The sequence below is a fragment of the Benincasa hispida genome, chromosome 5 (genome assembly GCF_009727055.1).
Source record: "Benincasa hispida cultivar B227 chromosome 5, ASM972705v1, whole genome shotgun sequence".
Lineage (NCBI taxonomy): Eukaryota > Viridiplantae > Streptophyta > Magnoliopsida > Cucurbitales > Cucurbitaceae > Benincasa > Benincasa hispida.
This window is the reverse complement of record NC_052353.1, coordinates 27,648,390-27,674,857: the sequence shown is the minus strand read 5'-3', so window position 1 is coordinate 27,674,857 and position 26,468 is coordinate 27,648,390. Positions and strand designations below refer to the sequence as shown.

Below are 26,468 nucleotides of genomic sequence, written 5' to 3'. Positions count from 1 at the left end.
GATCTTTCCAAAAGCATTTCATGGTATCTGCATCCATCACTTGAAAGCTAATTTATTAACTAATTTTAAGAATAAAGATATTTTGGATATTTTCGACAAAGCAGCCAAGACAAGTCATGAGTCTGTGTTCAATTACCATTAGAGTCAATTTGCAGGGTATCCAGGTCCACGCAATTACCTACAAGATATTGGTCCTGAGTGGTGGGCTAGGGTGTACCAATGTAACAGAAGGTATAATCAAATGACGACAAACCTCGCAGAGTGCATAAACAGAGTGTTAAAAGATGCACGACAGTGACCAATCACGTCATAAACCCAGTCCTGAGTCGCCTGATCCCAACCTTATAGCTACTGGTTTTTGGCCCAGCCCTAACTACCTTCGAAGATGACTCGGTCCCGTCTGCCTCTTCCTAGTCTCAAGTCACCCAGTCCCCGTTCCTGTTTTTGGCCTAGTCTCATACCCAGTCGGGCCTGAGACTGGGCCAGAAAATAGGAACATCCTTTACCCCTCTTGCCTGGTCCCGTCCTATTTCCCAAGTCGCCTGGTCCACTTATTCCTGCTTTTTGGCCCAGCCCCATACCCGGTTGATCTCGGGACCAAGCCAAAAACTGACCCTTCCCCTTCTTGTTCACACTCGCTCGGTCCCCTTCCCTTCTCGCACGGCCTTGCCCTATCTCGCTCAGCCCGCCCCCCTTCTCAGTCGATACAAACAAGCTCAGTTCCCCCTTCCTGATCCCAATTCCCCACAACAAGTCCCGTCCGATCAAGATCTAAAGAAGCCGGGTCGGGATTCATCGAATTGGAGACATCTCAAAATTCAAAAATCAGAGTTTAAAGCAAAAAAAAAAATTATTTCTAATGTACAAATCAATTCATATACTATCTATAGGCCTCAAAATCATTCTAAAATGCAACAATTTTTTTTTTTACAAAAAATCTAAAACAATTATGAAACCCCATAAAACCCCATAAACTTGTTACCAAAAAAAATAAATTTTTCTAAATCAAATGAGCTCACACAATATCAAAATTCACTATTATAACATAATAAAGGATAAAGATACATAGAAACATGAAATCAAGAACAATGTAAAAAAGTCCAAAACCAAAACCCTCTAAAATGTGCGTAAATACTTACTTGATGAAGATGAACTTGAAGATGATGAACCGAAATGTTGAAGAAAACTGAAAGAATATGAGGAGTTTTGGAAGGAATTTGAAGGGTTAAACAAAAAAAAATGGTCATGGAGAGAGGGATTGTGGTTTTGAATCTTTTTCCTAAAAACTGGTATAATGGTCTCCTACCTATGAGAGGTAAAAAATACATTCTTTTTTAAAAGTGGTCATTTTTTCCAAAGGAAAACTTCTAATAGGTCATTTTTGTCAATTTTCCAATTAATAATGATAATAAAATCTCATTTTCTCTCTCATGGTCTCCCTCCTCTTCCTCTATTTTCATTTTGGTATTTGGCAATTTTTACAGTAAGAATGCTTTTTAAACCCAATAAAATCTGAAACCACCACTTTTCCATTTTGGCATGGTCAAATCTTCCAATTTTTTAACCTTTCATGTAGAAGAACCCATGGATTCCAACGCCGTTAAAACACTAAACAAATCCTTTCTCAACCCAACTTTAGAAGAACATGCAAACTGAGACCCAAAATGGGCATGAAATTTATCGGAGGTGAGATCTTACAAGTTCCTAGAGGCAGCCTCTTTGTTAGATCCACCGGCCAAAGGATCGCCACAGCAAAGTCCACATCTACACCATCAAAGGTATTCACGATCGCCTTACTTGTTTATCTGCTCACACCATCATTCAATTCTACGACATCCCAAGCAAAGTTGTGGATTCACCAATCAAAAAGGCTAAATTTGCCATTGATAAGCTTCCCAAGCTCCCCCTTCTAATTCGAATGCTTGATCCTCTTTTCCTCTGTCTACAAAATGTAAACAAACATCTGATTGGATTACTTCATTAGAATCCGTGGGTTCTTCGTCATGAAATGTTTAAAAATTGAAAGCTTTTACCATACTAAAATGGAAAAATTGTGGTTTGAGATTTTATTGGGTTAAAAAATCATTCTTTTGGGAAAATTTGACAAATACCCAAATGAAAATGGAGGAAGACGAGGGAGATTATGAGAAAGAAAATGGTATTCTATTCTTACTATTAATTTTACTATTTATTACCTACTTAACTTTCCATGTCATCATTAAAAGACAACAAAAAGTTAGTTTGCTATGTAGCAAGCGAAAAATATTAACGCCACCAACTTCAAGGACTAGTCAATCCTATTTCTCAAAATTTAGGGTCCGAAAAGGTCTATCTAAAAACCCTAAGGAGCGTTTGGGCCCCCTATTTAGAGTTGGGTGGGTGGATTATTATAGCCCACCTAACGTTTGGAGCTCCAACTATTTTAGTTGGAGCCCAAATCTCACTTAAGTAGAGATTATGTGGGTCAATTATTTTGCTCTCCCTCATTTTCCTTACTCTAATTATCGCTCGATTATTTTGCTCCATTTCCTTCCATCCTTCTCCTTGGGTTTCGCCATTGTTCTCGATCGGCATCGTTCCTGGTGGGTTTTGGAACTTCTTATTCTCCGTGTCTGCTAATTGACTGCCATCGTGATTCTCTTTGGTCAGATTTGAAGAAATCCTTCGTAGATTTAGACTACAGTATGTTTGGTAGTCTAGATCTGTGTTTTTCTCTAGATCTATAACCCTTTCTTTCGACTTCCTCTTTCATCTTACCATTCTGAACGCCACTCCCATTCCTCCTTTATCTTGCCGCTTCTTTCGGTTCTCTTTGTTCTTTTTGCTCCAAACGAGGGTTTCCCCTTACCATTTCTTTCGGTTCTCCAATCTTTTGTGTTGACCCTCCGTTTATCTAAGTATGAAATCGTACAATCACATTGAAGCTTAGATCTTGCTTGGTAGGGGATGGAGATCCTCATTTGAAGCATGATAGGGGGTGGAGGATGGTGTTCGGATCTTGGTAGGGCTATCAGATACAATGGTAAGTCTTCTTTCTCTTCACCAGCCGATGATGAGCCAATGTATATTTTTTTCCTTTTTTTTTTTTCTTGACAAACATAAGCTTATTTTTTACACATCTTTTCAACTTACTCTGATTATTTTTCTCTATGATTGATTTCAGTGGTCTGTTCTTGATCGTTGATTGTTGGTCTCTGATGATCAATGTATTTGTTCTGTTCAATGACTGTTTTTGTCTGATTATCGATCTCTATGCTTGATTTCCGTGTTCTATTCTATTATATCTTTGATTATCGGTCTTTGATTATTTTGCTACTATTTCAATGACTATTTTTACTTTGCAACTGTTCTTAGTGTTTAATTATTGGACTTTGATTATCGTCGATCTTTGATTATTTTGCTACTATTTCAATGATTGTTTTTGCATTGCTACTGTTCTTTGTCTTTGATTATTGGTCTTTGATTATCGGTCTTTGATTATTTTGCCACTATTTCAATGATTCTTTTTGCATTGCTACTGTTCGTGGTCTTTGATTATTGGTCTTTGCTTATCGATCTTTGATTATTTTGCTACTATTTCAATGACTCTTTTTGCATTGCTACTGTTCTTGGTCTTTGATTATTGGTCTTTGATTATCGGTCTTTGATTATTTTGCTACTATTTTTATGACTCTTTTTGCATTGCTTCTGTTCTTGGTCTTTGATTATTGGTCTTTGATTATCGGTCTTTGATTATTTTGCTACTATTTTAATGACTCTTTTTGCATTGTTACTATTCTAGTTCTTTGATTATTTTGCTACTAGTTCAATTACTCTTTTTGCATTGACTCTAATGATCAATGCATCTGATTTACCATGATACATCATATTATCCAAAATTTAGAATGACTTATGAAAGAATTTTGTTACTCTGAGGCTGGTTCTTATTGTCTAAGCATAATACTAGGATAGTTGATTGTTTGTTGGCTTCCTTATTTTTTTTCCACTTGCAACTATGTCATAACTCTTGTTTGGTTCCCAAGTTGTTCTTGTTTGGTTTACTCTAGTTTGATTGCAAGTAGTTCTTAAAGTAGTGATTTGCAAGTACCTTGTTGATGTGATTGATAGTAGTAAAATTGATTGACAATAGTGAAATTGATGTGTTTGGTTCCCAATCTCAATGGTACACTATTCAATTATTTCACTAGGTGGGGTTTCCAATGTGTACTTATTACCATAAGTACACCTAAACTTGACCTACCCATGAATGAGACCTATTTCCAAGGTACACTTCTTTTCCTACCCATGACCTACTCATGAATGAGATCTAAAACTTGACCTACCCATGAATGAGACCTACTTATTTCCAAGGTGTACTTTATTTCTCTTCTCTATAAATGAGACATCTTTTCCTTACAACTATGAGGACAACCCCATCTTCACCACACCATTATTGATAAGTCACTTCCCCCTCCTTCTCTTTTGCATTGCTTATCGCATCTCCTGTTAAGTCACTTTCACTTTTTTCCTTATATTATTATTAAAGCATCTGTTTATTGATTGTCATAGTGTTCAACTTATTAGAGAACAAGCGAAGCTTCACATTTCCTCCTATTGTACGTAAGGTGGTCCTCTTCTTTGTCTCAATTTTATTTTCTTTTATGTCATTCTTGTTTATTTCTATAGTTGATTTAATATCTTTTTCTTCATGTGTTATAGGTTGGGTGGAAGCTAATCTGTACTTCTTTTCTCAAATTTCATCCTATATATTTGAAGTATTTATTCATACAAAACTTAAATTCTGAAAATAATTTAGTTATATATTTGTTATGCTTTTGCAGTTGATTTTCTTTCAGTTATTAATCTTTTCTTTCAGTTGTTTGTTGATTTTTTCCTAAATACTTGTTAGGCTTCATCACATTTTTCTGTTTCATTTAAAACTCAAGATTTCATCATGAGTCTAAAATGAAACCTACTAAAATCAAGACTATTTTATCAATGAGAATTTTAATTTCCATGTTCATATTCAAAAATAAAATTATTCGACATTTTGTGAAATTGAATATGATTATTGTTGTTGATTAAAAAAAAAAGTTTGTAGGGCTAGCACTCATCTATGGATTAAAGCATGCTAGTGATCAGCAACAAACGTTAATAATACCCATTTGATAGCTTCATTTGGTAGGGTTGAATATATTTGATAAAAATGTAAACAAATTTTTTTATTGGTAAATTAAAAGTAAAGTAACAGCTACGAATAATTGTCTTTAAGGATTAAGGTGAAAAAACTTAAAAGTCTACGGATAACGATTTAAACTTATTTGTTAAGGAAGTAGAAAAGAGAGAAAAAGAAAAAAAAAATATGCATTTTTACTTCAAACTTTCAATTTCATCCATTTGCACTCTAAATTTAAATAAAAATTTCAATCTTAATGCTAAACATTAAAAAGTATTGCAAGCTACTATTACTAAGCTATAACATACAATTTTGCATACATTTAAAACTCCATGATAAGTATATTCTTAATTAGATTAAAAGTACACCAATTTGAAACTAAAATTAAATTTTGCGTAAATTTAAAAAACCACTCATGAATAAATATTTCAGGAGCCAATTTTGTTATCTATGGTATAATGGACCCCCAATAAATAGTAACCATACTAACGGTGTTCACAACTACCCAACGTCAATTACTGCTAATACTAGAGTTGTTACTCGATGACCATAAGAGGATAGAATACTTGCCATACATTAGACTAACCCATGAGTCTGATTTAAGTTGACGTGAAAGCATGCGAATAGATAGAAGATGTTTTGCCATTTTATGTACTTTACTAAGGATAATTAGTGGATTAGTGGGAATAGAAGTTGTAGATGTTGAGGAGATGGTCGCCATGTTCCTGCATATCTTAGCCCATGATGTGAAGAACAGAGTAGTTCATAGACAGTTCGTTAGGTCTGGTGAAATAGTTTCTTGGCATTTCAACTCCATTCTCAACGCCGTTTTACGACTACATGAAGTACTGTTGAAAAAATATTTGCCAATCACAACCTCTTATACAGATCTGAGATGGAGATGGTTTGAGGTATAGTGAATATAAACAAATGTTGATGCGTTGTCCGTGTCTAGTTTAGATAACTTATGTATATGAATATTTCATACATTGTGTTCCCACAGGATTGTCTAGATGCGTTAGATGGTACGTACATAAAGGTCAGTATGAGTGCCACTGATCGACCAAGGTACAAGACAAGAAAGGGTGAAATCACCACGAATGTTCTTGGTGTTTGTGACACGAATGGCGATTTTGTGTTTGTCTTACCTGGGTGGGAAGGTTCTGTTGGATTTTATGTCCTAAAACTCGTAGTTTGTAAATTAATAAATATATTCTGTTTTGTTTTTCGATAAAGTTGTTAGTGAAATTGTAATCTTGAATCCAATAAACTAAGGTTCCGAGGCTATTTAATGTAATTTGAACTTTATGTAGTGACATAAATGTGGATCAAGTTCAAATATATAGCCAAAATGGTCTATAGTATATGAATAAGGTTGGGCGCCTTATTCTGGGGACACTATGGATGCGGCCCACTTTGTAGATAGTACAAACGATGTGATCTTGAATCGTTCATATAGAGATATGTGAGTGGGGGTATCCTATATAAAGAGTTTACATAAGACTGAACCATGAAATAGTCACTTTTTATATTATAAATGCCGTTTTATGTATAAAACTGACTATTTCGTTAATTGATGACCTAGGTAACTTAATCTTAATTCTGAGCTAACTATGAACTCTTGTTCACTCAAAATTATTCTTAGATCTGCATAGGTGAGGGCAACTCAATATCGCTGGCCCAATAAGCCTCCCATTTCAGGGGTAAGATCGAGTAGATAGCTGGGAACATAGGGTGCAAGACGAAATTCACTCCTACCCGTTATAGGGATAGTAGATAGGTTGTTCCCTTTAGTATTGAATCCAGGTATTGAACAAGGGGCCTCACCCTCTCCTTGGCCCGAGAGGGATTCGGTTTATAGGTTGGATCTTAAACCAATTGTTCATTAGAGGATCAGTGGAACTTAAGAAACAAGATGTAGTCTTGGGGGTAAAATGGTTTTTATGACCTGTCGAGATTACGAACAACCTGTGAAGGATTAACTTACTCATCATGGTTATATCAAATGGATATAAATATATCTATAGTGAGGGGAGTGCAACTACAGGACTTTAGTGGAATGACCTGTTAGTTAAGAATGTTGATTAACTCCATCTAAAGAGTTTAGCTAACTAATCTTGGATCGTTGGAGCCCATGATCTATAGGTTCATTAGGTTCCTCTACTAGCTCATATGGAATAAACTTAGAACAGTATGATAGAATAATTTGAATTGTTCGAATTAAGTAGAGAGAGAGAAACCGACAAGTATATGTAATATAGTGGTCGGGTTTTTCAGCTTAGAGATACAACTTTAATATTTAAATGTGATTTAAATATCAAGAATGTGAAAATGTTCATATTCGGAAGCTCGGAAATGATGGAAATAGTCAAAGATGTAAAAAGTTAAAGAGTTGACTTTTGACTTTAAAAAGTCAAACTTTGACCGACCTTATATTCAAATTTGATTTGAATTTCGAGAAAATGAATGCAGATTCATGCTCGGGAGGTCAAAATTAGTCAACACGAGAAAAATCATAAAAAGTCAAAATGTTGACTTTTTGGTCAAAGTTTGACTTTGACCAAATGACTATTTTACACTTTGACTATAGTTAGTAGGAAAATCCAAACTTTTGTTGGATAATTCTACTAACAAAAAATAGTGGGCTATGTGTTGGCTTATAGTGGAGACATTAAGCCCACTAAGATAGTGGAATATAGGTGTTGGGATTTTTATGCATTTAGTTCATGCAATTGTTGCATGGATTTTTCTATAAATTGGGCTTTCATTTTGAATGAAAAGGTTTTTTGCCATTTTTGAAAATTGGTTTTCATATTTGGGTTGGAAAAATCACAACTTTGTGGAAAAAAAAAAAAGAAAAATCCAAACCTTCCCAAATTCCATTCTTATTTTCCATCTCTTTTCTCTCTCCCGGTTCTCTTCATCTACCGGGTCCCACAACTCGGTTTCAAGTCCAGAGAATAGTAGGTCAACTCTAGTGGTGGTCCGAAAGAGTTCGGGTCGAGATTCGATGAGGAGAAGCGGTTTTCGGGAGCTTCAAATGTAGTATCTTATCAATTTTAATTCACTGATTTTCCTTTATGATGCATGCTCATTTCCTTTAATTTAAGAGCAATTAGAGTGTAATTAGATCTTAATTCCGCTGCGTATGTCTCATGTTCCATCATGTGGTATCAGAGCATGCTAGAATTACTCTTAATTGCTTTTATGGGTGTTTTTTTCCTATCTATTCAAGTGTTGAATGAAATGGGGACTAAAGTAGGTTTATTATGATTTTGGCATTTTTTCTCTTTAAATTTCTTGTGGAAATTTGTAATTGCTCACTTGTTTATGAACAATAATGTGTGAAAAAGGGTCTGTAAATTTGTTGGAGTAATTAGATTTGAAATTAGGCTGTAATTTCTTGATTCCGGGAGAGAGAACAGCAGCACAAATGGAGGAAAAAATGGCTTACAGACCCGAATTAGCTTCCAGAGACCCGAGAGCAAGCTCCCAGACCCGACCCCATTCGGAAAAGCTCACACGCCTGCTCGTCCGGATCTGACCCGCTCGTCCGCTCCACTTCGTACAGTTTCGCACGCCGTTTCGCCCGCCTGCCCGAGACCCGCTCCGCGACCCGCGTGCCCACACCTCCGTTGACTACCCTAGCATGCATTGACCAGCTGGTCCAGACGGTCTGGACCTATTCGTTTGACCTGGTTGAGCCGGTTTGACCGGTTCAGCTTGGTTTCTGGTGTTTTCAGGCCAGTTCGAGTGATTTCTGAGCGGTTCCTGATGGTTCAAAGTGTTTGAAGCCGGTTCAGGGAAGCTGGTTGCTGAATTTTGTAATAAATTAGTTATTTGTTTGTATTTAATGCCAAAATCGGTCCACTTTAGTGTTGTTTACCTATTATGCATGTGATGTATAATGTTCTTTGATTATGTGTGCATATAGTATGTCATATAGTTTTAAAAGGCCACCATAGGAAAAACATGTGACATGCATTTGTATATCTTATAAGTGTTATAAAATATATACTATGCATGCTTAGTTTTAATATAAGTGTTATATTAAAGCATGTTTGATTGAAGGAAGCATGTTATGATGAATGCTCTAGGGTTATAATTGTTATAAAATAATCTAGACTTCTAAAATCTATAACAAAGTTAAGATGCATGCTCATTTAGGGTTAACCATTGAACAATCCTAATTTTCATAGAAAATAGGTCGATATCTTGTAAAACCGAAGTTACAAGAAAACTCACCCGACAAGATCTTAGCAAAAAGTCAGATAAGAGAATGACCCATTAGTTAACGAATGTTGATTAGCTCCATCTAAAGAGTTTAAGTTGGAAAAATCACAACTTTGTGGAAAACAAAAAAAAGAAAAACCCAAACCTACCCAAATTCCATTCTTATTTTCCATCTCTTTTCTCTCTCCCGGTTCTCTTCATCCACCAGGTCCCACAACTCGGTTCCTAGTCCAGAGAATAGTAGGTCAACTCTAGTGGTTGTCCAAAAGAGTTCGGGTTGAGATTCAACGAGGAGAAGCGATTTTCGGGAGCTTCAAAGGTAGTATCTTATCAATTTTAATTCACTGATTTTTCCTTTATGATGCATGCTCATTTCCTTTAATTTAAGAGCAATTAGAGTGTAATTAAATCCTAATTTCGTTACGTATGTCTCGTGTTCCATCAGGTTCAATAGCTGATTCTCGTGGACTTAGAGATGCAATATCACGACCTAACGGATTGAAGGTTCTAAAGGATAACAACTTACATGCACAACTTCTTGTCGTACATCGTAGTAATCAACGATTATGATTTCATACAATTAGAGGTATAGGGTAATATTATTTATGTGATGCTGGACACCCAAATGCGGAGGGCTTCTTGGCACTATATAGAGGAGAACGATATCATCTTTTGGAATGGTGTAGAGGAGGGAATACACCAACAACTGCAAGAGATTTTTTTTAACATGAAACACTTTTCTACGAGAAATGTCATCGAGATGGCATTCGGGCTATTCAAAGAGAGATAGGAAATACTCCGCAAAAAATCAAACTACCCCGTGTAAGTCCAAACTCGGACGACTACTACGTGTTGCCTTCTTCATAATCTTATTAATAAGTAGATGAATACTACTGAAATTTCTGAGGATCTAGACGAGGTGTACTCACATTCTGCTATCATTGGTGGGGACGAGATCAATTATATTGAGAGTTCAAACGAATGGACACAATGGAGAGATGAACTAGCACATAATATGTTTTCTGACTGGGAGTTACTTACTAACAGTCAGTAGCTTCATGCGTAGTTTGTGGCTTTTACAATGTATTTTTTTTATTTCATGTATGCGATTTTGGAAATCAATTTCCAAATTTTTTAATATAATTAGATTTTCTACCTTATACATTGTAAATAACACATCACATGACAATTTCTTTCTTTACTACTTAAATTGTACTACGGTGTACATGTAGCAAGATGGCAAGTTCTTCTAGTGCTCTAGAGCACACTTGGACGAGGGAGGAAGATTCGAAGCTAGTAGAATGTTTTTGTGACTTTGGTTGAATCTAGTGGATGGAGATCAAACAACGGAACCTTTCGCCCTGGGTACTTGGCACAGTTACAATGTATGATGGCTGATAAGATGCCTAATTGTAGAATACAAGGGACCCCCACTATAGATTGTAGGGTAAGAAGCCTTAAAAGAACATACCAAGCTATAGCAGAAATGCGAGGACCGACATGCAGTAGGTTCAGTTAGAATGAAGAATTCCAATGCATCATTGCGGAGAAAGAGACATTCGATAGTTGGGTGATGGTAAAATTTCATAAACATTTTTTCCATTCATCGTCACCCGTTATATTGACCAACCATACTCTTCATGTAGAGTCATCCTGTAGCAAAAGGACTATTGAATAAGTCATTCCCATATTGTGATGACTTAGCCTATTGGGATTGGTGTCCTAAATCTCCTTGTAATCTAATAGTTTGTAAACTTTGTATAAACATATTGTTGTTAATAAAATAAGTGTAATTTTATAAGCATATACTCAATCCAATAAACTAAGAACCTAGGTTATTTTATGTAATTTGAACAAGTATGTAGAGACATACAAGTGGATCTTGTTTAAATAATAACCTAAACGGTCTGTAGTAGATGGATAAGGCTGGGTACCTTATCCTGGTGACACTACGAATACGACCCACTTTGTAGGTGTTACAGAAGTTGTAAAGTGCTACAAATGATTTGATCTTGATCATTCATGTAGAGACATGTGAGCGGGGATATCCTATACAAAGAGGTTATATAAGACCGGACCACGAAATGATTAGTCTCTTTATATAACGTTGTTAATAATAGAGACTTACATTTCACTAGGATGACCATATGTGACATAAATTGAATCCTGAATGAGTTGTGAACTCCTACTCATGAAGGCGGTCCTTTGATTTGTATGGGTGAGAATGGCCAGATTGTCAACTTAATAAGCCTACCATTTTGAGGATTCGTCTGACTTGAGAGTTGGGAACACAACTATACGAGATAGAATTTAATCCTTCCCCGATGCAGGGATAAGTAGATAAAGTGTTCCCTTAAGGGCTAATTTTGGGGGTTGAACATAGTGGCCACACTCTCTCCTAGCCCAAGAGGGACTTGGTCATAGTTGGACTATGACTTATTGTTCATTAGAGGGATCAGTGGTACTTAAAGAGTTAAATGTAACTACAGAGGCAAAACGGTAATTTTGGCCCAACTATACTTACGAGCAATTTGTGAAGGGTCATTGCACTATTGATTGGTTATATCCAATGGACACAGAAATATATCTGTAGTGCGAAGAGTGCAGCTGTCGGTCTTTAGTGGAATGACCTGCAGTTAACGGATATTGTGTAATTTAATTAAAGAGTTTAATTAATTATCCAAGAACTGTTGGAGCTTTAATCTACAGGTCCATAAGGTCCTCTCTGTAGCTCTACAGGGATTTAATTGAGGATTATTTTTTAATTAATTTGAAGTGTTCAAATTAATTGAGAAAATTAATTATATATGATATATTTAATTAAATTAATTATACATGTAATATAATTAGTATAATGTATATAATTAATATAATGTATTTGATACTTTATAATATAAATATGAGAGGAATTTGAATATGATTCAAATACTAATTATATGAATGAGATTCATGTAATTAAATTTAATATAAATATGATTATATTAAATACCATAAATAAGTTGAGAGGAATTAAATATTTGGATATGATCCAAATGATTATGTGAATGAGATTCATATAAGTGAGTTTACTATAAATGTGATTTATATTAAATGTCATGTATGGCTACGAGAAAATACATCTATAGGTTATATTGTATTTGATATAATATGTAACTATAGATTATGTATTATATGGGATATAACATATAGTTTATATACATATAATAAGGTTGTTATTATATGTGTAATTATTATTAATTTAATTTTATTAAATTAATATTAATTAATTAAAGGGAAGGAGTTGTAACTCTCTCCCCCTAATTTCTCTCAGCCAAATACGTGATGAAAGTGGTCAGAGAAAAGGATGGATGTTAATTCATCTTTCTTCATGAAATACTGAGAGAATAGTTCTCATTGAAAAAAACAAAAAGAGAAGAAAAGTTCTTCTCCTCCCTCTCCTCCTCTCCATCTCCTTCCCTCTTCCAAAACCCTAAGGCAGAGCCCACACCTCTTGTCATTCTCAATCCCTAAGGAGAATACAAGAGGCTCTGTTTGGTGGTATCCCTTTTGGAGAAGGAGATCCGTTTGTAACTTGTTCGAGGGATTCTTGAAGAATAGTCTTCAAAGGTAAGGGTTTCTGAAACCCTAAGTTTTCCTTTATTAATGCATGCTATAATTTATGTAAATGCATATCTTGTTATTGATTTACTCTAAAATATACATTCAATGAAAAATGAATTTGGGACAATCTTGCATCCACTCAAGGTTCTCTCCTCATAGAGTTCCTTCATAACCTACGTCTTCGGCAAGGACAGGGCAACTGAAGAAGGGGCAGAGACACCTGGTGACATGGACTCAAATGTGCCAAGGCATATGCATGAAAGTGCTCCTACTGCTTATTCACAGGAACATGACCTGTCACAAGATGAGTTTGATGGAATCCAGACTTGTTTTGGTTCCAAAGGAGTCAATTCATTAAGGGGTAGTAAGAGAAAGCATTATGGATATCAGTCTGAATTTGTTGAGGTTTTTAAGAATGCAATGAACTTTGCAAATGACCAACTGAAGTCCATCGCTGAATGACCGAAAGAGCAACGTGCAACAAAGGTTGAGCTACGTGCCAAGGTTGTGAATGAACTTAACGATATTCCAGAACTACAAACCCGATAGAAGGTGAAGCTTATGAATATCATATTTCGCGATGTGTATAATATAGAGAGTTTTTTGTATGTTCCAGTGGATATGAAATTGGAGTATTGCGAGCTTCTTCTTCTAAACAACGCCTGGCCAACTATTTTCATCACCTACTTTTCCATGTTTAATTTGGACATATCTAAATTATGGCTTGTTCTTTATAATATTTTTTTTTGTTTCACTCCATACTATTTCATGGATATGAATGTGATTTGATCTTCTTTTTTTGCTATTTGTGAAATTTCTCTATCTCTGCATACATTAATGTGTTGGACAATGATTAATATCCTTTGAAGAGAATGGAATTGTATTTGTTGCATGCTCACGAAGTTTGATACGTCAAACAAGGTTAAAATTGGTGGACGAGGACAATACAACGTTCAACATATTTTATACAAATTGGTGGAACAAACAATTTTATTTAGGTTCGTGAAAATATGATATTGAATTTAAATTTTTTCCTTTGATATACGAAAAAGTAGAATCAATTGTGATATATACTAAGATAACATGCATTTAATTTACATACTATTATAATTGGCTATTGTAATAATCTACACTCCAAACATAGATTATTATAATCCAGACTATAATAACCTACATAACAAACGCAGACTATTATATCACCAGACTATAATAACCTACACATCAAACATAGACTATAATAATCTGCGCTCCAAACACAGACTATTATAACACACACTAAAATAATCTACACCCCAACACAAATTATTATAACCCACAGAATATAATAAATACTGACTATTATAACTCACCCAGAGCCCCAAACGCTCCCTTAGGGACCAGATGAATCTATAATTAAAAACTTAAGGACTAAAAAGATTATATATATATATATATATATTATAAAGTTATCAACAAACTTCTTGAATGATAGTTCTTTAAGGATGCCTGGGAATTAAGGATTAAGGTTTTCTCAATGTCCAGGAATTAAGGATGTCTCGAATTATATATCTGGGAATAAAATTATTGGGAATCAAGAATGACTATGTTTAGTTGTGCATGGGAAAACAATGTCTGGGAATAGTATGTGTGGGAATTAAAGATAACTATGTTTGGTTGTGTAGGAAATGTTATCAACTTTTCCTGGGAATAAGTAATACATGTGTTTAGTGTTGCATGGAAATATTATTAGATCACCCAAGTAAATATTATTTTTGTTTAAATTGTGTGATCACTTTCAAAATTTTGTGCAATTATAAAGCATATAACTAATAAAAAAAACTTGCCTTAATTGATTTTGAATAATTAATTTGTATAGTTTTATTTTTATTATACAATGGAAGGCAACATTAAATTGCTAGAAGGAAGGAAAATGGTGGTAGAAAGGGGAAGAAGAAGTGAAAACCCACACTTCTCAATGGGGTATGTAATTCTTTCACTTGTGTGACTAAAAGATGTTTAGGAATTGCATTTTCCAAGATAAATAAATAAAGTCCGCCAACCAAACATGAGCTTTGTAAGTTTATTCCCATTCTCACCCTCTTTTTCCTTCAACCAAATAGTCATGATTAGAAAAAGAAAGTTAACAATATCCAAGAAAAGTTTTTTTTTTCTTTTTTTCTCAACTGGCAATTAATTACAACAGATGAGTGACATTGGCCAAAATTACCGCAAAAGTAATAATGAAAACAGATGAATAACATAATTGACACAAAAAGTTTATTCGTATTGTGTCTTTTATATATACTAATCATAATCATGTTATGTACTTGATATTTTGAATTTTTTAAGTGAAAGTATTGTAATTGAAAATTAAGTTTCACAAGACAACCAAATTCAACCCATTTACTTTTAAAATAAACTTTTTTATTAGAAAGTTAATTTATGGTCCATATAAAAAGTGAGTTTTTTTTTTCTTTTTTAAAAAAAAAAACCTCAAACCTGTAACCTCAACCTCAAGACAACATTTAATTTTAGTTGAATTATGTTCATTTTAATTATTATAAAGAATGTTTATTGAAGGAAATATGTTAGAAAATTAGAAAACCAGTGTATTAAAGATTAATATAATTGAAAAAGGTAGAAATGTAGTAATGACAATAATAAAATTTAATAGTGAGCTTATTGAAAGAAAAATCTTTCCTTACTAAATAAAGTCTTCTAATATTAAAGAAGGAAGTGTATAATTAGTGTGTCTATCGCACTTTTATGTCTCCACCTCTCAAGTCAAGTTAGTAGTATCATATAGAAGAATAGATTCACATATCTATTCATTGACCATTGATGTAGCCACTATATAAGAGAATCTCGGTAGTTTAGTTTTCAATCGACATTTAAATCACGGTTGGTGTGACTAGTCTCTCTCGTTTGATGTTTAAACTATGACCATGGACAAAGACAATTGAGAGAGCTCAACGTTCTTGAAATTCTTTAATCTAGAGCAAGAATTACGACAAGGTCTCTTCACTTCAAGAGCCATATCTCTTTGTTATGTCTTATAAATTGACATAGAGTCTTTCTTGTCTAAAGAAATGAGTGAACTTTTTCACTATACAATGACCACTACGAATGAGGGACTAACAACGATGAAGGAAAAGAAGGAGTAGGAGTATGAGCTAGCTTGCATTTTTTTTTTAAAAAAAAATTATAATAAGAGTAGGGGCAAATCAAATCAAAGAAATATGAGTTCATGTCACAACGATCTATATAGAATGGTAGTGTCCAGGAATTTTTTACTTGTTTATCGACAATAAATTTTGTTCCTGAAATATGACATTTTTTATCTATCCTTTTACTAGTCCTCTTGTCATAATATTTAGAGGCGGAATGAGTATTTACATGCATAACTTTTCAGAACTTTGCAAATGACTTTGCAATTCATCAAGGGGTAGTAAGAGAAAGCGTTATGGATATCAGTCTGAGTTAGTTGAGGTTTTTGAGAATGCAATAGCTTTGCAAATGACCAACTAAAGCCCATTGCTGAATGATCGAAAGAGCAGAGTGCAACAGAGGTTGAGCTACTGCCAAGGTCGTGAATGAACTTAACGATATTCTAGAACTACAAACCCGATAGAAGGTGGAGCTTATGAATATCATATTCCGCGATGTGCATAATACAGAGAGATTTTTGTCTATTCCAGCAGATATGAAAATGGAGTATTGCGAGCTTCTTCTTCTAAACAACACTTGACCAACTATTTTCATTACTTGCTTTTCCATGTTTAATTTGGACATATCTAAATTATGGCTTGTACTTTATAATATTTTTTATGTTTCACTCCGTACTATTTCATGGACATGAATGTGATTTGATTTTCTTTTTTTGTTGTTTGTGAAATTTCTCTATCTCTACATACATTAATGTGTTGGGCAATGATTAATATCCTTTGAAGAGAATGGAATTGTAATTGTTACATGCTCACGAAGTTTGATACATCAAACAAGGTTAAAATTGGTTGAACGAGGACAATGCAACATTCAACACATTTTATACAAATTGGTGGAACAAACAGTTTTATTTAGGTTTGTGAAAATATGATATTTCATTTAATTTTTTTTCCTTTGATATTAGAAAAGTAGAATCAATTGTGATATATACTAAGATAACATGCATTTAGTTTACATACTATTATAACCAGCTATTAAATAATCTGTACTCCAAATACAGATTATTATAACCCAGACTATAACCTACGCAACAAACACAGACTATTATATGACAGGCTATAATAACCTACACACCAAATACAAACTACTATACCACAGACTATAATAACCTGTACTCCAAACACATACTATTATAATACAGACTAAAATAATATGCACCCCAAACATAGACTATTATAACCTACAAACTATTATGACCCACAGACTATAATAAATATTGATTATTAAAACTTATTCAGAACCCTAAACCCTCCCTTAGGGACCAGATGAATGTATAATTAAAAATTTGAGGACCAAAACGATAATTTTTTTTTAAAATATAAAGTTATCAACAAACTTCTTGAAGGATAGTTCTTTAATGGTTAGAAAAAGAAAGTTAACAATATCCAAGAAAAGTTTTTTTTTTCCAACTTGCAATTAATTACAACAGATGAGTATTCATTGGCCAAAATTACCGCAAAAGTAATAATGAAAACAGATGAATAACATAATTGACACAAAAAGTTTATTCGTATTGTCTTTTATATATACTAATCACAATCATGTTATGTACTCGATATTTTGAATTTTTTAAGTGAACGTATTGTAATTGAAAATTAAGTTTCACAAGACAACCAAATTCAACACATTTACTTTTAAAATAAACTTTTTTATTAGAAAGTTAATTTGTGATCCAGAAAAAAAAGTGAGTTTCTTTGAAAAAAAAAAGATGATAAAACCTTGACTTATAATTTTAAGAGAACATGTTAATTATCATTGAATTATGTTCATTTGGATTATTATAAAGAATTTGTTTATCGAAAGAAATATATTAGAAAATTAGAAAAACAATGTATTAAAGATTCATATAATTCAAAAGGTAGAAATGTAGTAATGATAATAATAAAATTTAATAGTGAGCTTATTGAAAGAAAAATCTTCCTTAATAAAAAAAATTCTTCTAATATTAAAGAAGGGAGTATATAATTAGTGTGTCCATCGCACCTTTATGTCTCCACCTTGCAAGTCAAGTTATTAGTATCATATAGAAGAATAGATCCACATATCTATTCATTGTCCATTGATGTAGCCACTATCTAAGAGAATCTCTGTAGTTTAGTTTTCAATCGACATTTAAAGCACGGTTGGTGTGACTAGTCTCTCTCGTTTGATGTTTAAACTATGACCATGGACCAAAGACAATTAAGAGAGCTCAACGTTCTTGAAATTCTTTAATCTAGAGCAAGAATTACGACAAAGGTCTCTTCACTTCAAGAGTCATATCTCTTTGTTCTCTGCCTTATAAATTGAGATAGTCTTTTTTGTCTAAAGAAATGAGTGAGCTTTTTCGCTATGCAATGACCACTACGAATGAGGGACTAACGACGATGAAGGAAAAGGAGTAGGAGTATGAGCTAGCTTGCATTTTTTTTTTTAAAAAAAATTATAATAAGAGTAGGGACAGGTCAAATCAAAGAAATATGAGTTCATGTCACAACCATCTATGTAGAAGGGTAGTGTTTAGGAAATTTTTACTTATTTATCAATAACAAATTTTGTTCATGAAATATGACATTTTTCATCTATCCTTTTATTAGTCCTCTTGTCATAATATTTAGAGACAAGATGAATATTTACCTGCATAACTTTCCAGAACTAAAAATAAAAACTAAATAATTGCCCAAAAAAAACTATGATTATTGTATAATTGGATGAAATTGAAAATGGTAGAAAAATATTTAGAGATAGAACTTAAAAAGTTGAATTTTTTTTTCTCAACAAAAGAAGTACCTTTCCATTTTTTTAAAATAAATAAAAAAATAATTTATATATTATTGAGTAACGTATTGAATGAACCACGTCTAAAGATGACGAGATATGGAAAACGTGAGGCGACGGAAGCCAAAATAATTGCGCGTTCGTGGGATGCTCTTCACTCAACGGCTTAGATTTTTCTCAAACATGGAACGCGTTGCAGCTGATCTCCCAAGGTTGGTGATGATTTTCGGCTGTTCACACACACATCTCCCTCACTCCACAGACGGTTGAAACCAAGGAAGAAAGAGACACAGCATTGGATTTCATTACAATCCAATTTTGACCCTCCTTCTTCTACTTCTTCGTCTTCCAATATTGATTCTTGGTAATTGATTTCCCTTTCTTTGTTCTTCAGATTTCCCATTTCTTTTCCTTGTCTGAATAATATGATATCCCCCCCGATCCGATGCGACATTTTTTGGGATTTTGTTCGAGTTTTTGAAATCAAGGGTTCCTCGTCATTTATGGGATTTTGCTCAATTTTTGGGATTTGGGTTTTTTCCCCCTTAGTTTCTTTGATTATTTTTGGCATTCGATTTCATAGCTGATGGCAGAATTGGGTTTATGCTCCTGTAGGTTGGGGTGGAAATTTCCTATTTTCTTCCTTTCCTCCGTGTTTTTGCTTTTGCCCTGTTGTATTATTTCTAATTACATTTTCCATTTCTGTCTTTGTTGCTTTTGCTTTTGTGTGAGTTAAATGTCATTTTATTCCCTATAAGCATGTGAAAAATTGTATCAGAACTGTATCGAGCTGTGGGTTATGCCGTATTCAATTCATGGTACGAGAAGTTTCTTGATGTCCCAATTTTTGTTTGCTGTTTTGTATGTGTGTATGTTTGCTTGTTTGTACAGCTACATTCATGTATTTCTATTTGGTTTTGTGAACTTTTTCTTAATGCTGGTTTTATCTTTATGGTGACTTTGCATCAACCCATTCCTTTTACTGGGGTTTGTTGTGTGCATTTAAGGATTGTATCTCACGTGGTGCTCCTCATTTGGATTTTTCTCTTGCATTAGAAATTTTGGCAGAATGTGGTGTGGTGATTACTCATTGTTTTATTAATGTTGGTAAGAATGCATAACTATCTGCAATAACTGAGCACCCCTTCTAACCTTCATCCCTCAACCTTCAACCAGTACGTATTCTTCAGAATCTCTCTTAAAAGTATTTTCCATCATTTTATTTCTTCTTAAGATTCCACAACTTTCATTCTAGTTCGATTATTCCTTTTTTATACAGAGGTTAGTAGCTCTTGTATTGATAAGAAATATTACTGCATTTTCTTGCGAACGCAAATCGTTTTTATGTCGAAGATATGGGATTTTAATCAGCCATTCCTCTCTCTTTTTCTCATCTTTGATGGTTTGAGAAGTCATTGGTTGAGTTGTTGAAATGTCCTGAATCTTTGTTCTTCCTCTGGCAAGATTGAGATGGTTTTGGACCTACTAGAATTCATAAACATAGGCTTTCCACAGATTTTTTATTGTACTGTGTGGCCAATATCTGGTGGATGGAAGTCGATTAGTGTCCCTGTGGGTTTCTGAAGATAGTACGGTTTTATTTCTGGGATATGTTGAGAGATTTTATATGAAGTATGAGGAAAATTATCAGTGTTCAATAGTTGCCCACGGTTGTTAAGTAGTCTTTCAATTCCAGTAGTTATGTAGAGCTGTGAAAGGAAATTTGAGGACCAAGGATTTTTTCAGTAGAGAGCTCTAACATCACTTTGTAAAATCCTGAAGTTCTAAATTTTTCTCAATCATTTTGGGAAAGAAAACTCAAGAAGTGGTGAGCATGAATTTGAAATTTGAGAAGTGGTAAAGAGAATAAAGCAAACTTCTTTTTGGGATAATAAACCAAACTTCTCCTTTGCAAAGATGGTGCTCATCTTTTTCTTTTTGGGATAATAAACCAAACTTCCACTGAAACAAAAATTGAAAGATTACAAGGGAATCCAAAAAATCAAGTCCACAAAATGGAATGTGCCTTGAAAATGGGCTCCAATCGATTTCAATAAGACCTAAAGCATAATTATTAAAAGCAATTGCTACTACCTAAAGAGAAACATAGAATCTAACAAGAAACCAAACATCATTAGGGCTCCTTTCCATCCCTGGTCTTATTATTCCTCTCCCTTCACAAATCACACAACTCAATGCAAACTCATGTTTGTCACAAAAATTCCCCCTTCTTCCGATAAGGATGATGGAGGATCTCCTAGATTATTTCTCTATAACCTTTGTGCCTAGAAAACTAAAAACCAAACACATCATAAAAGAAACTCCAGATGGTCCAAGAAAAAGTCGGAGCTACAAAGAATATGGTCAAGATCTTTCTCTGCCCTCTAATAAAGAATGCAACAAAACAACCCAATCAGAGAAGACATCTTTCTCAAAATCCTATCTAAAGTGTAAACCTTTCCATGTAGGACTTGCCAAACAAAGAATTGAACGTTCTTTGAAATTTTCACCTTTCAAAAATGTTGAAAGAAAGAACTACCAGGAAAAAGATTCACGTAGATGGTCTACTGATGCTTCAAGAATATTTTCAGCTAAGTCTCTTGATAAGAAGCTTGCTTACTCTTCTTCTTTGCTCAAAGTATTTTCTACAGCACTTCGGAAGTCAAATTGTCCTAAAAGAGTAAATATTCTTGCCCTAAAAGAGTAAATATTCTTGTGGATCATGCTGAACATCAGCTTAAACACATCAGATTCTTTTTATAAGATGTTATCTACAACTGTGCTGACTTTGATTTACCTCTTTTGTAATTATTCACTAGGTAGCATCTTTCTTAGTTGGAAATCCTTTCTTTAGGGGGTGGGGTTGCTTTTATGGGCTTGTTTTTTTGTATGCCCTTATATTCTTTCATTTGTTTCTCAATGAAAGTTGTTGATTCTGTCAGAAAAAAACTGTGCTGGCTTTGATTTGCCTCTTTTGAAGCAGCTGAATCCATGAATCATCTATTCTTTGAATGTTCCTATGCCAAAAATTGCTGGAATTCATTCTAATATGAAATGGGTTTTCTCAAACGACTCATAGTTCAACTGTATTCATCTTTTCATTATTTCAATAGAAATTCGGTGTCTTATTTTTCAAAAATATATCTGCAGACTGCAATAACTGTATCATTGCTTTCACTTGTTTACGTTAGATATATGTAATGTTGGTTTGAGAAAAGTGATGAGAAACAATAGGAGGGGAGAGTAAAAGAATACTTTAGCATCAGATTTCTCTTGATCATGGCTAACAAAAAGGGACTGGGATGGGGAAGGACAAGAATGACAATATAGAAATATGAGAGGAGGTATAGAGTTAGGGGGTGTTTGGGGCAAGGAGTTGGTTATTATAGTCCTAGGTTATTATAGTTGGGTTATAATAGTTTGTGATTGAGTTGTAGATTATTTTAGTTTGGATTATTATAATATCAAGTATGTATTTGAGGTATAATCTATTTTAGTTTGAAGAAGAAATAGTAAACACTGTAGCAAAGAGTAAAAAAAGAAGATGAATGTAAAATAGTAAAAACTGTAGCAAATAGGTAAATATTGTAACAAATAGAGGTTTTGAAATAGTGTTTACTGTAGTTAATTGGAGAATACAAAATATTATTTACTGTAGCTAGAGATGGTTATTATAATCTTAGGATAGTTCTTGCCCCATATGCACCCTTACAGTTTAGATTTGGAGTTTTAGAAACCCAGTGTGTCTTTCAGATGAGAGTGCCTTAGCGACTCTGCTAGATAGATAGAAAAGAGAGAAAATGAGGTAGGGCACTGTTCTAGTTGTGCAAAAAATGATATGGATGGGAGAGGTGTTTTTGGTCCTGGCTTTTGCACATCCATGGGATGAGTGGGTGTTGTTCCCGAGTTTTCTTTTTTCTTAAATATCGGTTATTTTGGAATTTTTGTTTTTCAATTTGTAGGTATGAAAAAGTGTTTGAAGCAAACAAATAAGTTTCTCAATCTATTTGCTGCCTAGTCATATTGGTGTCTTAAATTTTTTGATAATGGTATGCTGCCTATGTCCATATCTATGCTTCCTATTATGCATCCATGTTGAATAGTTCTTTTATTTTCTTTTACATGTAGGATTTCTCAGATGTCTTCCAACATCTTTGAAGTTGTGTAACATCGCTTCTCTCTCTCTCTCTCTCTCTCTCTCTCCCCACACCCCTCCAGTTGACTTCATTTTCACCAATAGCATGGTCTAGTTCTTGGTTTATTTGTTCCAGTGGAAATTGCTTGTCCTTGTGTTTTATCTTAATGTCTCTTGTCAATTTGCTTTTGTGATTCTTTCCTTTCATTTATGATGCCTTTCAGATGTGATGTGGAATTCCTATGGCAGTAGTTGTCTTGCTTAGTCCAGAAGAGTTTTATTTTTGTACACTGAATTGGTCAAACCAACTTGATGGGAGCTAAGTTGAGCCTAAACATTTTTGGGGCTAGAGTTGGTGGTCCCGATGACTTTGTTCCCGTTGAAACTTGCAAAAAGCAAAAATTGATGTCAAACTATTGGGAGGAAAACCAGAGACTGATTTCCAGCCTTCCTGATGAAATTTCTATCCAGATTCTAGCTAGAGTTCCCAGGATACATTACTTGAGACTCAAGTTGGTCTCTCGAGCATGGAAACATGCTATTACAAGCAATCAGCTCTTCCATCTCCGACAGGAACTTGGAACGGCTGAGGAATGGCTGTACATACTGACAAAGGTTAAGGATGGAAAACTTGTGTGGTATGCTATGGATCCGCAGGCTAGACGATGGCAGAAGTTGCCCCCAATGCCTACTGTTTCTATGGAAGATGAATCTAAGAAGGGTTTAACCGGGCAGCGGATATGGAATATGGCAGGTTCTAGTATGAGAATAGCAGATGCTATAATGGCTTGGCTTGGGAGGAAGGATGCATTAGATCAAATGCCATTCTGTGGTTGTGCTGTTGGTGCGATCGATGGGTGTCTGTATGTGTTAGGCGGATTCTCCAGTGCTTCAGCAATGAGGTGTGTCTGGCGATACGATCCTGTTGCAAATACATGGAACGAAGCGCACCCTATGTCAATTGGTAGAGCATATTGTAAAACTACGGTTTTAAACAACAAGCTTTATGTAGTTGGAGGGGTTACGAGAGGCAATGGTGGTTTGTCACCCCTACAATCTGCTGAAGTATATGATCCAAATTCTGGTGTGTGGTCTGAGATGCCGAGCATGCCCTTTGCTAAAGCTCAAGTATTGCCTACTGCATTTCTCGCTGATCTACTTAAGCCAATTGCAACAGGACTAACATCATATCAGGGCAAGTTGTTTGTGCCTCAAAGTCTATACTGCTGGCCCTTTTTCGTCGACGTTGGAGGTGAAGTATATGACCCAGATGTGAATACCTGGGTTGAAATGCCCATGGGGATGGGTGAGGGATGGCCCGCGAGGCAAGCTGGAACGAAATTGAGCGTCACGGTCAATGGGGAACTGTACGCATTGGATCCTTCTAGTTCTCTTGACAATGCCAAGGTCAAGGTATATGATTCCCAATCTGATGCCTGGAAAGTTGTGGCAGAAGACATTCCCATTCATGATTTTTCTGATTCAGAATCTCCTTATTTACTTGCTGGCTTAACCCAGAAACTGCATGTTATCACCAAAGATGCAAATAACAACATAACTGTTATGCAAGCTGGTGTGAGAAATCACCATCTGGCTTCCTTCCAATCTGCATCTGCATCGTCATCGTCGTCGTCATCGTCATCTTCACAAGATATCTGTTTCCGGGAATTGCATGAATTAGAAGAAGAATCTGAAAACTTTACAAAGGTGATAGCCACTAGAACAGTTGGGTCAGCCGAACTGGTCAGTTGCCAGACTCTTGTTATATAGCCGTATATAGTTTCAGTATAATTACTAATACTCCGAAGGTGGTAGACCCGAAAGTCGTAGATTTTTTTTTCCTCTCTCTCTCTCTCTCTCTCTCTCTCTCTCTCTCTCTCTTCATAGCAGCAAATGTTTTATGCGGCCGGTAATGCAAGTCTTATTGTGTAGTCCCCTCGATGGTTTAAAGGATTGAAACTTCATTTTAAGTGGATATATCATATTTGCTATTTAAGAGACTATCTGTCTTCCTTAATTCTAAAGATCATTAGCCAAGATTTCCACTTCCAGTCAGTCACTGCACTGAAATCTTCCATAGAAATAAACAATTATTATGAAAAAAAACTGGGCGTTGAAGCATGAGTTCCATTGTACAAAATCTATGTAGATCCAGTAAGTTTTTAACTTTCAACAGAAAAATAGTTTTATTTTTGGGAACAAGAGCCCATTATTGCTGTTATTTGCCCTCAAAAGTTTCTTACATTTTTACCTTGTTCTTTTAACCATGGTGGTTCTAATGTTTGAGGTACTACTTTAGTTCATATAGAATTGTTTCTATGGTTAAGAACCTTTTATTAATAAGAATTTAGTGTGTTTTCTTGGTCTCTGTAGCATTTGTTATTAAACACATTTTTGGTCCATTTTAAATCCATGAACTTTGAAATTTAGATCACGTGAACATCAGGTGAAACATAATTAGTAATTTAAAAAGTGGGTTTCATTTGACTATGTTTGTTACTGTTTATTTTGTTTTGTAATCATAATGAATTGTGAGATCTACCTCTAAATCTGTAATAAAAACATGCAATATGATTGAAGAACGGAAGGTGTTCAATTTTATTGTGCTTGAAAATTTGTGTAGTTCACTAATTTTATCGTTATTGTTGCTGTTACAGATACTATTATTCTAATAGTATGAGAATAATATATTTGTCACGTTTACCTTTACCTTTATCGTTATTGTTATGGTTATCTTTAGGGTCGAATGATAACAGTAAATCTGACATATTTATAATTCTAAGTCAAAAGTAATCCAAATTACATTTGCAATTCAAACATATTAAGATTGGTCCATCAATGAAATGCTATTACGATTATACCAATTTTTATTATGAATTAATAAACATGTTCATAGTTATATTATGAAGTCGTGAGATTGGTTGTATTCCAAACCAAAGAAAAAACTAAAGTCCTTTTCTGCTCTTTAACTAAAATAATATTTTATAACGGGATTCATTTCCAATTTTCAACTAATAATTTGTCGTAATGCCACAATTGCAAAATATCTTTGAGCTGTCAGATTAACAATGATGTGCATTTGTTTTTATTTTATTTTTTAATTAAATTTAGGGCATGTTTATCCATTCGTAATGGAAAAAGGGTGTAATCGGGATGAGATTTCATTGATAGATAAAATGTAATAGGCTTTAATCGGAAACATAATTGGATTGTTTCAATAATGATAACAGTAAAGACAAAGATAACCAATAAATGTGGCAGATTCAGAATTTCTATACTGTTAGAGTAACAATATATATAACGGTAATGATAAAAGTAGTGCGAACATCCTCCATTCCTCAACTAGATTACAGATTTCAAGGTAGGTCCTATAACTTATTACAA

The 26,468-nt window shown here is 34.3% G+C and overlaps 1 protein-coding gene across 4 annotated transcripts; it reads left to right on the top strand.

Moving 5' to 3' along the window:
• Positions 1–19,048: 19,048 nt before the first annotated feature.
• Positions 19,049–25,101, top strand: LOC120078077 (F-box/kelch-repeat protein At1g22040). 4 transcript variants are annotated; one of them, XM_039032282.1, is made up of 2 exons: positions 19,049–19,313; positions 23,078–25,101. In XM_039032282.1, exon 2 carries the CDS (start codon positions 23,397–23,399, stop codon positions 24,852–24,854), a length of 1,458 nt encoding a protein of 485 aa, XP_038888210.1. In that variant the 5' UTR covers positions 19,049–19,313; positions 23,078–23,396; the 3' UTR covers positions 24,855–25,101. The 4 variants fall into 4 exon arrangements, with proteins under 4 accessions (XP_038888210.1, XP_038888209.1, XP_038888212.1 ...); XM_039032281.1 differs by having other exon boundaries at positions 19,050–19,313; positions 23,309–25,101; XM_039032284.1 differs by lacking the exon at positions 19,049–19,313 and adding an exon at positions 19,320–19,560 and having other exon boundaries at positions 23,309–25,101.
• Positions 25,102–26,468: the final 1,367 nt, after the last annotated feature.